The sequence below is a fragment of the Anastrepha ludens genome, chromosome 6 (assembly GCF_028408465.1).
Source record: "Anastrepha ludens isolate Willacy chromosome 6, idAnaLude1.1, whole genome shotgun sequence".
Taxonomy (NCBI): domain Eukaryota; kingdom Metazoa; phylum Arthropoda; class Insecta; order Diptera; family Tephritidae; genus Anastrepha; species Anastrepha ludens.
The window spans coordinates 57,342,123-57,357,747 of NC_071502.1; the positions used below are offsets into that span (position 1 = coordinate 57,342,123).

General features: G+C 35.9%; 2 protein-coding genes across 4 annotated transcripts in view; one reads left to right on the forward strand and one right to left on the reverse strand.

Annotated features, from left to right (window-relative positions):
* The window catches only part of LOC128868709 (protein Atossa), a 251,576-nt gene that overhangs the window by 14,872 nt on the left and 221,079 nt on the right, over positions 1–15,625 (forward strand). The gene's annotated exons all lie outside the window — the stretch shown is intronic.
* Positions 9,311–14,763, reverse strand: LOC128868710 (UDP-glycosyltransferase UGT5-like). Of its 2 annotated transcripts, none has more exons than XM_054111133.1 (6): positions 14,612–14,763; positions 13,682–13,953; positions 11,502–11,719; positions 11,221–11,373; positions 10,514–11,152; positions 9,311–10,444 (listed from the first exon to the last, which is right to left on the reverse strand). In XM_054111133.1, exons 2-6 carry the CDS (start codon positions 13,949–13,951, stop codon positions 10,168–10,170), a joined length of 1,557 nt encoding a protein of 518 aa, XP_053967108.1. In that variant the 5' UTR covers positions 13,952–13,953; positions 14,612–14,763; the 3' UTR covers positions 9,311–10,167. The 2 variants fall into 2 exon arrangements, with proteins under 2 accessions (XP_053967108.1, XP_053967107.1); XM_054111132.1 differs by having other exon boundaries at positions 14,605–14,763.

Sequence of the window (15,625 nt, forward strand, 5' to 3'; positions counted from 1 at the left end):
TTCTACTGGCTTCCATTTTCAACAATCGATCGAAAAATCGTTATCGATGACTGTTTTTTTAACATAGCACACTCAATTGATAAGTCGAACAAATTCGATAAATCGAACAGCGCCTGTTTTAATTAGTTCGAGTTATCGCGAGTGCACTGTACTTATATAATGACACAATTCCTTAGAATTTTGTGACTTTTTGTACAACATATAAATTCGTTTATTAATAATTGTAGTTACCTCCCCCTCCTTCATTTCCATTATATTCATATGTGTTATACCTATATTGCCCAAAAGCAGTTATTATGACTAGTTAGACAATTTTAAATAATCAAATGGCTCTTATTGAATTGAGTAAATTTCTTATATGACCAGTCCGGCTCTGTACTGAAATAACAGTTTTCATTTTACCGTTAGAGCATTTTTCGGTTGCTGCCACATGATAATTTATCGATTTGGCAGTATTCTTGATAAGTTGCAGTTGCTCAATAAGCTAAAGTAGTACTTGTTATTCGAATACTTGTTCTAAGAAATTGTTTATTTTATTTCTTTTGTTCCCTAAATTCATGAAAGAAATGTCGAATAGAAGTGAGTTATTGGAAAAGCTAACAAACATAAGTGATGAGTGCTCCGATATAGAGTCAGATGCAAAAAATTCTGAACTATCATCTGAAGATGAAGCGGATTATATTCAAAGTGAAACATCTGACACTGACGATAGTGATGAAGAGTCGATCACCAACGATGAAAATAAAAGTGTCATCAATATGCCCAGGAAAAGGTGTAGGGTGTTAAATAGTGCAGACTTTGATGAAAAAACTGAAAATATCTTTCAGGAGATTGAAACAGCTGCCGATGGTACTGTGTGGTCAAAATTTCACGAATGTGGTATTCCTGGAAGGTTACCATCTGCTTGTATTTTCAAGGCTGTAAAAGGCCCAACAGGCTACGCAAAAAGGAACATTATGGCAGATAATCCTATCAGTGCATTCTCGTTGATAACAGATAACTATATTATCAATCATAGTATAAAAAAGTGCACAGAAGAAGAAGGCCGCCGAAATTCGAGGAACGATTGGACAACATCATTACCGGGATTTGCATTTATTGGGATTTTATATGCTCGTGGAGCTTACGAAGCAAAAAAATTTAAAGCTGACTTATTTATGGTCAGCAAAGTGGGGTCCCGATTTTGACGTGATAACGTCTTATAAATCGATTTAGCCGGCTGCACGCACGAAAAAATGTGTCGTTACCTTGCTCATTAGTGTTACCTTGCTCATTTGTCGTTACCTTGCTTATTTGTAGTTACCTTGCTCATTTGTCGTTACCTTGAATGAACTGCAAGCGAAAGCGCGGAACGAACAAAGCAAACGAACGGCAACGTTCGACATCTTGCTCTCTCCTACTTGAGTGAGCATATATGTATGTATATGCGCATATGTAGGTATATAAATTCACATATTTGTATTTGCATATGCCTTCTTCCTGTGTGCATGGTAATGAACCATATCTCTGTTGAGAATAGGACGATGATAGAAATAGTAGGAAATGAAAGGGAGTGTTTCGAGTGTAAAGTGTCTTGAAAAAAGCAAATCGATGATAGTGCCTCTTAGTGTTTTTGACTTATTAACGTCTGATGCACAATCGAAATTGAAGATATCTTTCATGAATTTGATAAATGTTTTGTCATTTTTCACGTTTGTGTAAATGTAACTTGACCTATTCCATTGCGATTCCATTTACCTCCTTCTCTATATCCATACAAAATATCTATCAAACAAATAAAATTAAAATTTTGTTTTGAAAATTGCAACCATTCTATCAATATTTTCTTATGACGTTGTCACGTTAGAAAAACTATGGCCAGAGAAAAGTTCAAGCAAATCCTATGATTTATTCGGTTTGACAGAAGAAGCGAAAGAAGTAGACGCCTACAAACAAATAAATTTGCCTTGGTTTCGGAAATATGGGACAAGTTCATTGAAAATAGTCAAACTTGCTATCAACCAGGGCAAAATATAACAGTTGACGAGCAATTATTTCCGTCAAAAGCCAGGTGCAGGTTTATCCAGTATATGCCTGATAAACCCAACAAATTTAGCATCAAATTCTGGCTTGCATCAGATGTTAGTAGCAAATATATTTTAAATGGTTTTCCTTATTTGGGGAAAGATGAACAACGACCATCGTCAATGCTGAAACTTGTCGGGCCATATATGTACAAACTGTGGAAGAAATATCACGACCGATAACTTTTTCACTAGCTTGTCACACGCGACAAAATGATTGGCCAAAAAAACAACTCTAGTTGGAAATATTAGAGCAAACAAAAGAGAACTACCCAAAGCAGCCAAACAAAGGAAGGATAAGATGTCTCGTTTTTCCACTCTGCTATATAAATCAGAGAATTGTGTTCTTACACTTACACAAACTAAATAAAAGAGTAGCTGTTCTAAGTTCTAAGCATAAATTTGTGTAAATTGATAAAAGTAATAAAAAAATGTTACCGGAATCTATACAATTTTATAACAGCACAAAATGTGGATTTGATATGATAGATCAAATGACCAGAAAATACACAGTAAAATCTAGTTCTCGTAGATGGCCCCTCCAAATATTTTTCAATATTTTAGATTTGGTTGCAATAAATGCTTGGATCCTTTACAAAGAAACGACAGGAATACAAATACAAGAAAAAGAGTTCTTGTTTCAATTGGCAGAACAGTTTTCCACTGAATACAGAGCTGCAAGAGAGAAAAATTCATCAGAGCATGAAGACCCAAAAAGATCAACTGCAAAATCATCAAATGCATAATGGGTTGCATTATTTGTCAAATACGACTTTGACACAACAACAAAACAAATAATATTGTATATGGGCAAAATGTCAAAAATATGTGTGCGGAAGATGTACACATAAAAAGATTTCCACCTTGATTTGCATAAAATGTACAGGGTGGCTGATGAATTTTGCTACATTAAGAAACTCAAATAACTTTGTTTTTAGTGTATGGAATTCATTTATTTTTTTTCAAGTTGAAGGTCATTAAATTTTATTAAATGTAGCTTAACTAGTTTTAAAAATAATTGAATTTAAATGCCCCCATGCTCGTTGACACAAGTGCGGCATCTTAGTAAAAAGTTGTTCATTGCTGCTTTGAGAGTTGCGACAGGAATAGCCGCAATTGTTGCCCGAATGGATTGTTTTAGTTCATCCAAATTTGTTGGCTTTGTTTTATAAACTTCTTGCTTACATAAACCCCACAAGAAAAAGTCAGGTGCAGTAAGGTCAGGCGACCTGGGGGGCCAACGAAATTCGGAGTTTCTTGAAATCAGTTTATTGGGAAATTTTCGTCGCAACTCTGTCATAACAGTCTGGGCTATGTGAGACGTTGCCCCATCTTGTTGAAACCACACAGAGTTGAAAGGAATTCTCTTTCGGCGTAGTTCTGGATAGAAAAATTCTTTCAGCATTTTCAAATAACGGTCTCCAGTAACCGTAACGGTGTGACCATTTTCTTCAAAAAAATAAGGCCCGACAATACAGCGTGAAGAAACCGCACACCACACTGTCACGCGAAGAGGATGCAATTCCGTCTCGTGGAGTATCTGTGGGTTAGAAGTACTCCATATTCGACAATTTTGTTTGCTAACATTGCCGTTTAAATCGAAATGAGCCTCATCAGACATGAAAAGGCAGTTTAACATGTTTTGGTCTTCTTCCACCATTTGCAGGATCTTCTGGCAAAATTCCAAGCGAATCGGCAAGTCTGCTGCATTCAGTTTGTTAACCATTTGAATTTTGTAGGGAAATACGTCTAAATCTTTGTGCATTATTGTTTGCAAAGACTGTCGGCTGACACCAAGTTGAGCAGATAAGCTTCTTGTTGAAACCCTTGGATTGCTTTGTATAGCTGCAGCTACAGCAGCGATCGTTTCCTCCGTCCGAACTGGTGGGTTTCGATGATAAGGCCTTCTTGCGACTGTTCCTTGCTCAGCAAAATTATTCACCAGTCTCATTATGGTCCATCTGCTCGGGGGATCGCCGCCAAACATCCGCCTGTACTCTCTCTGTACCAAAACTACGGACCCCAGTGCGTGATAGCGGCGGACTATCCAAATTCTTGTTTGCGTGTCCCAGTTATCCATTTTAATAAATTTTAAAGATCAATCTGCAAATTAAAACAAAAATGGAACAGATAACTTAAAAAGAAAAAAAGTTATTCAATTTTTTTTTGGTAGCGGCTTTCATCAGTCACCCTGTACAAATAAAAATTAATAAATTTTTTTTTTTTCCAAGTGAAGTAAATTTTTTTTTGTTAATATGTATTGTACTAAATAATATAAAAAATATTAAAAATTACCTTTAAACAAATTTCTTTACAAATTAGTCATTTTTTCATAATTCAGCCATTTTGGCTGCATTTGGGCAATATAGGTATATACTAACTTTCAGTCTTTCTAGTGTTAAAGGCTTGCGGACAAATCGAATTTTACAGCGCATTCGTTTTTCATTGCTGCCAACTGTGGTTTTTGCATTTTTGTGTTTTCCTTTTAATTTTTATTTTTTTTTTGTTTTTTGTTTTTTTTTTGTGTTTTTGTGTTTTTGGTTTTTGTGGTTTACAAGTCTCCTCCCTCGGTTTAAGCTTAAATTTAATTAACTTTGATTGCTACTGAATTAATTGCATTCAATTACATCAAAGCTCTTCTTCTTCCTCAATTACTTACAATGCCATTGTAGTTAATTATTTAATATTTTAATTGGCGGTTTCGGCTTCACACTTAGTTCGTGCTTATTTGGCGATTTTTTGTTTATTTATTTAGTGTTTCCTTTTTTACTTCGTCATTGAATGTTGATTTATTAGTTTTTCTTGCATTATTAAACAATAGGTTTTTAAAGTAGTCGAGTTTTTATATCATTGTTTATATAGTATTTTCCCACCTATGATGTATCATATGTACATACATACATATGCAATTGTTATTCAATATTTGTTTATTGCATTTTCATACCAAAATTATGCCGTTTCGAATTTATGTAGGGTGGACCCGAAAAGTAATTGGTATAAATAAGAAACACTATTTATTTGGGAATAATTCAAAAGGAATAAGTTTACCTAATGTAATAACACTCCAAGAATCCAATACCCAGATATCCAGTCACCGCACTGACTGATTATTCAAGGCCCACTGCCAGAAAGTTCTTCTTTTAATTGTTGTAGCAGCATAAATATTACCCATACATGTACGTGTCCTTGGCCCGATATAATCCAGCCCGTTCTTGTCACGTAGAACCGACTGCTGTGAGAACGTCTGCCAGAAAGTCTTCGGGAGTGGTATGAAAATTAAATTATTAAATAATTTAATTTTGTATATTTAAAATTTGTAAAATTTATGAACTAAAAGACTTCCATACATATGGGGTCGTAGGGCTCTGTCTTTGCTAAAATCTGTTGAAATCCTCGTTTGAAATCAGCGTCGAATCAATAAGAAAATTCGGTGTAAAATGTTCGTACATTTTTCTGCTTTTTTAACGAAAGCGAGTCGGTAATAAAACTCTGTGATTAGCTGCACTTTAAAGAAGCCTTGCCACATATCTGGACGATTATTTCTTTGAAGAAATGTCGCAAATGTCCCACTGGACATGCCATTTCCATATAAATTTATTTTATTTTCATCGCTCGAAAGTTTGTTATACCATTTTTTCATACCCTCTGGCCCACACCATGACTTGTGCTCGTGAGCAGAATTTTTTTCCTCCTTAAATTTGCTTGTTTCATCAGAGGAACTTTACGAGCTATCCTACTTAGTAGGTTCATGTTGTATCATACAACTCCATTGCATGAATATCAACTTGTACCTTGCTAGCAACAACGTATATTGCGTCGTCTGATACCGGTCTATAAGCGCATGCAGTACGTAGTGCGCTGCTTCTGTGGGTGCGAACTACCTCACGCATATGGCTATGTTTAGCCTCAGCCCATATCGGCGCCGCATATAATACGATAGAGTCCATCACAGTCGATATGAGTAGTCTCCTCTCTCCTTGCGGACCACCTATGTTAGGCGGCTGCAATGGCCTTTGATGACTTAAGAGGATCCCTCTTGGTAAGAGTAACAAATTAATTATCAGAAATACAAGTAGTTTTCTTTTTGCCACCACGTCATACTGCAGATTTTTTGGTTTAAGGGCATATACAACAAAAATTTTGAACCGTCCAAGGTACTCAGGGATAAATTTATAAGATTTTGTTTAGTTCTTGAAGATAGACAACAAGACTCCACTCCTCAACTGTGCAATGCTGCGCACGACCCATCTTTGAAAAAATGCATATTAATTATTAGTTTATAAATTAATTATCTAATTCCCTATTTACGTTACATTCAATATTTTTCTCTTAATTAATTGGAATGCAAGAGATATCCGCAAAGTATTTATCTTAGTGGATGTTGATAAATATATAGAATAAACTACACTAGTCTGCAAGGAATTGCTTCAAAGTACGCTCGACAATTTCTTGTATATGGAAGAAATTGGCTAGCATCGTCAGCAAAAATCAGCGGTAAAAATCAACGGTAATTTATAGACACCTGCAACGTGCGCATAAAAAAAATAATAATTAACGCGTAAACCCCTGTTAGATATTTGACCGAGCTCCTCCTCCTATTTGTGCTGTGAGTCTTGATGTTGTGCCACAAATGGAGGGTCCTAAAGGTTTAGGACGATTCCGAACGGCAAATGGTTTTTTATGAGAAGCTTTTTCAAAGCAGAAATATACCCGGAAGTATGCCATTGCCTGCCGAGGGGCGACCGCTATTAGAAAAAACTTTGTCTATTATTTGATGTTAATGCACGCAGATTCGAACCTACGCACTCCCGAATGGTAGTTACGCACCAATCCATTCGGCTACGGCGGTAGCACTTTATTATACTGAAATTGAATGGGCTATAAAACTGCATGCCAAAAATTACTCTGAAAATTCTGTTAAAAAAAGTTTGAAATTTTAATTAAAAGTTGCAAAAAACAGTTTAAAAAAGCAACTTATATGGGTTTTGCTGCATTTATATAATGAGTTAAAGTTTTATTAAAAATTAATAGAAAAGTAAAATAGCCAAAACTGGGGAAAATGTTGCACATCTGTTTCATTATCCACGGTTGTAAATATAATTAGAAGTCGTGCCAAGAATTTTCAAATACAATACGAGTATATATATTCTCGAAAAGAAATATAGAGCTTATCAACTTTTTGCCTTTAGAATATTATATGAAATGCTTAGAGTAATCGAGTCATTCGAAAACAAAAATCTTCTTCTAATGCTTCACATGCTACGAACAAAAGCCATACAAAGCTTACATACAAAATCTTTAGATTAAAATCTATGATCATAGACAACTTGTATCTACATATTCTATTGGCTCTCGCAAGAGTTGAAAAAAAATCCGCAATTAATTTGGCATCTTAAAATTTTTGTTAATTAGTGTTTTACGTTTTTAAACTTTTTATGTGCACTTTCGATGCCATAGCCGAATGGGTTGGTGCGTGATTAGCATTCGGGACTGCGTAGGTTCGAGTCTCCGCACACGAAACATCAAAATGATAGAAAAAGTTGTTTCTAAGACCGGTCGCCCCTCGGCAGGCAAAGGCAAACCTCCGAGAAAATTTCTGCTATGAAAAAATTCCTCATAAAAATCCTTTTGCTGTTCAGAGTCGCCTTAAAACTTTTGAACAACATCAAAATGGTCGTCACAAACAGGAATAGGAGCTCGGCCAAACACCTAACAGAAGTGTACGCGCCAATGAATTATTTTATTTTTGGTGTACTTTCTATGCGAGCGATCATTTGTGCGCACTTTGCGTGACGTTTCATCCGAATTATCTTTTTTTTATAATATAATAAATACTGCACTTTGCTTCCTATGCGAGTAAATGGGATGTGAGTTGAACTTGAAAATCATTAAGAGCTAATTGTTGAGCTTAGAAAGAGTATGGGCCGAGGGCAGAGGAGAGATGGCTAGAAGGGTTACCGGCTATTTTGTTATACACTATTCTATTGTGTTATAAGTAAAATTATTTAGAGCTGAGGGTTCAGAAATTATTTCATTCAGCTGTATAAATAGCTCGAGTAGTCTTAGTGTTGCCGAGAAACAGGCAAGTAGATTAGAACGACTAGATTTTATGATTGGAAACATGCGCATACGTACTATCAAACAGACCATCAGGATAAGTTCGTTAAACCTACACGGATGGTACACCAGCTTGTTACAAAAATTATTACCAGAACCCAACTGCACAGACCAAAAGCCAGTTATGACTGCCGTTAGTCTCCAGGCGTCCCGTCGTTTCATGTTTATCAATGTCGACGATTGCTTGAGGTTGTAGGTGGGCCATAACATTCTGCTAATTTTGCATTTCGTCTGGTCTTTCCATCTACAATCTGCGATTCGGAGGTATTTTAGGGAAATCGCACACTTGACTGCACCTAATGGTGTGAATACCGATTCTGCAAGAGCGTTATTCATGTCAGATCGCCCTCTTGCCAGTTCATCTGCTTTTTGGGTTACCTTAAATGTTCCGATGTCCCGGGACCCAGATTAAGGTAACTTTAAGGTTTTCACTCAAGATGATAAGGCTATTCCTACTGTGTTCCACCACTTGAAAGGTTGTTGTAGCCGAACCCTGTGCTTGGATTGCAGCTTGGCTATCCGAAAGAATAGCGACATTGCCCTTAAAAGAGAAATCTGCGATTAGTAGCCTACAGGCTTCCCCAATTGCCAGTACTTCCTGGAAGACACTGCTGGTATTATGGCGACGCACAGATTTCTTAATTTTAAGTCTGTGAGAATATATTATATACCAGCTCCATCACCACAATCCATTTCACTGCCATCTGTGTAGACTGTAGTGCCGATGTTGTTTAGAGAGAATCCCTTCTTCCATTCTTCTTTAGATAGAAAGAGAGTGGCAAAATTCCTATTGAATGTTACCATCGGGACTATGTAGTCAGTAAAAGTAACTTGAATATGATGTCAGCGATAAAAGAAAATGTACGCTATACATTGACAATTTTTGATTATTTTATTATACTACAACAAAAACCATGTAATATCATTTTCATCAAACTTTTTACTAATAATCTTTGAATAAAATCCATGTATACAGAATTTTGGTACAATAAAGTGCAAGTTTCGAGTTCAAAAATCGCATTGACTTTTTTTCTTGCTGGCAGCCTTGTGCATTTTCTGCATTTAACGCACGCTCGATTTTTTTTTATATAACGCGCCTAGATGTTGTTTTAAAATAAAAGATGTAAAAATTTAGATTCTTTCATGTTTCACTATTTTTATTCAAAATACGGCTTTTAACAATTATATGTAAAAAATTGCATCATTTAAATGGGCACATGGGTAAAATCCGCCAAGCAGCCTACTCATTAATGCCTAATTGTTCGTCCAGTTTTTGAGTTGCCAGTCCTTGGGCAACACTGTTGCAATTGCTCAACTGATACTTTTCTGATGTTCGGCAAACAAAAAATTTTTGATGCCGATTTATTTGTATTGGCGCGAAACATTTGTCGAATTTTTGACACTTCGAACGTGATGCTATCACAAATCATACAACACTGCGGTTGTGATCGAAGCTCGAACAAGGCCCTTTTCCGAGGTCCTCGACAGAAGTAGTCTTTGAAATTTTTTCACCAACCAAAAAATCACTAATTTATCGATTTGTTGTTCTTAAAGATCGATAAGTTTAAATAATTTTGTTCAAATTTGATGAGTTGTGTAAAATTGTACATCTGTTTACTTCACAAATGTCAAAGATGACATAAAAAAAGTCTACCCTCTAGGAATTATTCACTACTGACATCTAGGAGTCACTTTCGAGAGTTTTTTTAACCATATATTGGAGTTCATCTAATTCAATCGTTTGAGTCATCGTTTCAAAATGTTCTAACAAATCATTTTTTTTTTATATTTTAATTCAGTATAATAAACTTTTTTATGATAAACCTGTGTGAAACAAGTGCAGATTGCTAGTATTATATCCAAGAAGTTGCATATGACTACAGTTAGTACGCTAAAATTTATCTACAATAGTTTAAAAATGTTCATATTTCGCCGTTGTGAAGTTCTATACACAACCACAAAAATATCACAAAACTCAGCGATGTGCTTAATCAGTCTTTCGTTTCTCTGATTTGGGGCGGCGTGCGCAAAGTTTGCCACAAATAAAACTCCAGCTTAGTACCGAAACGAACAAAATGAAGCCGATGAATAGATAAACATCCAGCGAGTGATAGACAAAGCGTGATAAATATACCGCATCGGCTTTAGTAAGTGGAGCACCCTCAGTTTTGCCAACATATTCCACCCACCAGACGGCTGTTTCAAGCGCGGTTTGGGGACGATGCTTATAGGAAAAGGATACCGCTTTGGCGTTGTCCATATATCTAAAAATAAAAATAAAAGAAATATGTTGAAACTTCCATGTAGTTAAACATACATGCGGTTAAACTTACTGTTTCTTTAGCACCTCCCTAATCGATCTGAGCACTGAATTCTCCGTGAAAGCGTGAAAGTGCAATATTACACCCATACCACGGTGTGCTATCGCCGCCGCATTCAAGAACTGATCACCATATATGGGTGTAGCTACAATGGGGACACCACAATAAGCTGCCTCTGAGGTACCCATCAATCCGCTATGCGACATAAATACCTTCACATTGGGATGACAGAGTATATCGCGTTGTGGCAACCATTTGCTAATGTATAAATTGTCTGGTTTGTTATCCAATGTCGTATTCTCCCATTTCCAAATGACGCGCTGTTTCAGACGTTTTACAGCGCGCAAAATGGCCTCACGTTTGGCAGCTGGCAAAGTCTCGGCGCGTATCATGGAACCCCAGCTGATGAAAACCACGCCGTGTTCGGCGTTGTCAATAAACTTTTGCAACTCAGGATCCAAAGGTTTGGCTTTCTGTATATGTATACCGCCCAGTTCGATAACGGATGGTGGTAGTGACTTAACGCCGCTCAGTGAAAAGTGCTGATTCACAAAGTACAATGAAGTTTCTTTTGCCAATTCTGCAACAGAGGGAAGATCATGACCAAATTTGTAACGAACCATTGCATCGGCGGCTCTTGTGCTGTAAATACTATTAAGCGGGAAGAGAAAAATTTATAGAGAAAAATCCAAATATTCAAGGATCCGCTAGCTACTTACTCATAAAGCCAACGCATAGCGTGGAAGGTGAACCAATTGGCAAGTCGAGCACTGAAGTTCATCGATTCTGATTGTCCCATAAAAAGTGCTGGTACGGAAGATGTGACAATGGGCACACCCATACGCTCGTAATGCCAAGGCATCATGGCGCAACTACATTTTTACGAATAACAATGGAAAGCATAAATATGTATGTATTTGAATTATTAAAAATGCAATTAGCGGCGTTATTCAAAACAAATGAAATACTACATATGTACATCTCCATCGGTCTCACTCACCTACTCAGCGCTATGAATGGCGCTTTCAGCTGATGTGCCACGGCCACCATGCAATCGCTGTTGAATTGCTCCATGATGATTACATCGAAACGTTGCCGTTGTCGCAACACCTGTGCCAAAGCATCGGAACGCAAAGTGTGATTGCAGGCGTCTTTCCCCCATTCATGAAGCAAAAAGAATTCCGCGAAATGACTATAGAAAGGCGGGCTTTCGAAGAACTACAAGAAAAGAATTCAACATTAGAACAATAGCAAAAATTCAAGATGTGAAGATTTATGTTCACTTCGCTGAAAGGCTGCGCCTGCAAGTTCAATGGTAATGTGGGAGTGGTGCGTGTATACATATATGTATTGGGTAGTGGACTTCGTAAGAAAATGAAAATAAGCTTACATATAATAATAGTGTCAATTACTACAACAAATTTGTAAACAATTCTCAGAAAGACATGAATTAGTAACAAGGATACCGTAAATACGTGGATACATATCCAATTTCAAAAACTATTAATTGTAAACTTAGTACTCGCTCGCACTTTACTGGTTTGAAAAGATTTTCAGTAGCAAAAGGAGAAGAAAGCAAATGAAGCTTTAGTAGAGTGGAAATTAAAAATTTCGCAAGCTTTCTGCCGAAATGCGAATACAAATTCGTCGCTAGTGGCATCTCATGCACTCCAGCTTTCCAATACACGACTATCTATGATACTTTTTTTTGTTGACGAAAAGGCGCGACATTTTCGACAAAAAAAATTAATACACATTTTTAGCCACTTCAGACTCGCTACTTATTACATAAGTACATACATACTAAAATGGAATTGGTTATAACTGCATACAGAAAAATTTACTGGAAATCCTGTATGAAAAATTTGTTTTTGGTTGAACTAATAATTGTTTAGCACCTACATTAGGGCGCACTAATTTTTATTTCGATATCGTTCCTAGCAGATTCGGATTCCACATTCAACGAAAGAAAGTATATTAAAACATAGTCTTCAATTAAAAGAAGATATGCATATTAAATTAGTACGAAGTTAATATGAAGGTTAAATCAAATTATATGTACATATTTTTTTAATATTGTAATAGGAAAAGTTATTATGCAATTTTTTTTATAAAGAATTTGTAAAAAACCAAAACCGATTTAATTGTATGAAAAACCTTTTTCTACACATTATTATTTATTTTTTTTTACAATTAATAACTTATTGACAATTACTTTGGTTTTAGATCCTTTTTACTTTCAACAGGAGGTGTGATTTTTCTTCTTTAGTATCTTTCGGGTTAATTAAAGATATATAACTTCTTTTACAATTTCTTAGAATTTGATGTAGAAACCAAATATCGAAAAAAAGTGTTCCCGACAAATTGGCCCACCCTAACCGCGAGTGTTTGAAGTTTTTTTGTGTATAAAAACTCATTTGGAGAACTTGGTGGTCGCATAGACTCAATTTTTGCAACTTCCATTTGGGATATATTTTTTGTGTCGCTTTGTCGCTTTTTTTTCATCTTATGTAGTGACGGACTTACACGACAGAATGACGGACTTGAATGACAGTCAAAAATTTCAAGTTTTGGTCAGTGTGTTGGTCTAGACTATCATTCATGTTCGAATTTTTGTTGTTGTACTCTTACACATGCACAGGGAATACCGTTGGAGTGACACTCTTTGGCCGGTTATACATCCGGATCGTTCCGGTAACGTAGAACCAACTGTCGCGGAAACGCGATTTTTTTAATTGCATTAGTTGATAAAAAGCTCAAACGTAAAAAACAGAAAATGGGTAACAGATCGAGTTGCTAAGAGAAAAAATATTATCTTGTGAATAACTTTACTCATAAAAAGTCAGGATACAAAACTTAGAGAAAGCATAACGTACAGTGGGCTCATTATGTCTCAGAGACGACTTTGAATTTCGTAGCAAACTATGAACGCTTTCAGAAAATCTTTATGCGCGTCTATCTGTATCAGTTGTCTGTACATATTCGTATCACACCAGTCATAGAACTCGCTTTTCGGTTTATATTAATCGTCAAAAAAACAATATTCCCAAACAAAAGCAAAACTGCCGAACTTGGTCAATAATGTGTGCTGCCAATTAGGCTAACCGATTTTTTGAGTACGAAATTAAGAGTTTGTAATAAAAATTCTGCACAACGTCTTATTAATACATTTTTACATACCTTCAAATCCAAACTATTCATCAAAGTTGCATGACCTTTCAGCGGCAAATCTCTGTACCGTGCCGGTGGACTTTTATCCGGAAAATGACTTATCACCGTTACATCGTGACCTTTCTCAGCCAATGCACGCATAATTGGGTGGAAAAATTGAAAATGGCTAATGCCGGGGTGAGGAAATAGGCCGAGTATCTTAAGCGGGTAGCTGGCTTGCACCAGGGTACAACAGAGCCCAAGCAGCAGCAACAAGTGGCCAGCCGTTAGCGTCGCCATTTCTGTAGTAAAGTGGAAAGTCGGTTATGCAAATAAAAAAGAAAAATAAAAAACAAATTTAAAACTAATTAAAATTTAAATATATATATATATATATATATTGTATTCCAATTTATTTTTTCATCGCAAAAATACGAATTTACGAAAATATAAAGTGGTGCTTAAGAGGTGAAAGATTGCCAATACTATGTATTATGTAAAACATTAATTTCTTTTATGGCCACAATTCGCCATATGATGTAATACAGCTGCGCCGATTACAATTGACAGTTACGATCAGTAAATAGTAGCAAAAGAAATGCTTTAGATAAATGTAGCGCAAAAATCACTACACACACATAACACGTCTATACCGGCTTTGGCGACTCATTAAATATGTGCATCTGTTTGCATGTATGTATGTATGTAAGGAGCCATATTTTTCACTTCGCACAATGTTGTCGATTTTGCTACAATTGCTTGGTGGCTGGTCCCTTAACTTTGTTGTTGATATTTGTTCACATAAATTTGCTTCATCATTCCTAGTTCACTCGCTCATCAATCACTGATGATACGACAAAATTATCTTATCAAATATAACAAATAAGTGGCTGAATAAACATCCTAATTTAATTTGTAGCTTTTTTGACAAATCATAACAAGAAAATACGCACCACTCACTTTGCGCAAAGTTCTCAAATGCGATTAGTAAAAGTACTATCAATTTAAAAAACGAAAACAATGGAAATAAACTATGAACAGCGACCAAACTCTGCTTCTAACCGAACCGATTTGCTGCAGCTTTCTTCGACGACTGAATATGTTAAGGCATTGCCGGCTAAAAAGCACTAGCATGCTCGCAAATGTGCAGTTACATATGTGTGTATGTGTTTGTTCGCATGTGCATACTTTTGCTGTTGTGCTCGTGCTAGGCGATCGTCAGCAGTTTTACCGTACACCCTAGTGAAAGTTGTTAGTTGTTGGATAATAATTTTCGCTCCAAAAAAATTATGTTTTTTGTTATCTTGCCTAGTTCGGTGAGTTGCAACTGGGCTAAAAGTGATTTTTTTACATAATTGTTTTCATAGGGGATATACAAGCGAAAAATACGCGGATTTTTCCGACTAATTTGCTTTTCGACAAATATTTTCCAATGATATTTAATTAAAAAGGGGGATGTACAAATGAAAAACGGATTGTTTTGTATAAAAAGTTATAAAAAAAATGTCACATAAGGGATGACTCATCGGTTAATTTATACTAAAAAGAAAATTTTAATAAAAAAAACCATAAATATTTTTCATTGACTCTTGATTTCCGACTAATTTTGAGATAGGTACGACCCCATCCAAACAACTGCCTCGGTTGGCTCTGCAATAAAAAAAAAACCCTTCAATATTTTTCAATGAACTCTGTTTTATACGTTGTAAGCACCATGAAAACTGCGCGGATTTTTTTTATAAAAAGTTAGTAAACAATTTTTTATGTAAAGGGTTGGTTTCCTTTTTTAAGATTTGCTTAATGAAATACACCTTAAAATATTTTTCATTAATCTTTGCTTTATTAAAAAGAGTAGACCTTCCGATGAATTATGGAGTATAAATTCATTCGAATGATGACTTGAGCAGCAAATCCTGTCAACCAAATCTGACGTGACTATAATCGAACTAAAAGAACGAATGGCACGAATGGCCC

Excerpts from the sequence above, each read along its gene's own strand:
- LOC128868710 (XM_054111133.1), bottom strand. The coding sequence starts at position 13,951 with ATGGCGACGCTAACGGCTGGCCACTTGTTGCTGCTGCTTGGGCTCTGT. Across the intron at positions 11,374-11,501 it reads CCATTCATAGCGCTGAGTAG|TTGCGCCATGATGCCTTGGC; the intron begins GTGAGTGAGACC and ends GTAAAAATGTAG. Across the intron at positions 11,153-11,220 it reads GCTATGCGTTGGCTTTATGA|TATTTACAGCACAAGAGCCG; the intron begins GTAAGTAGCTAG and ends CCCGCTTAATAG.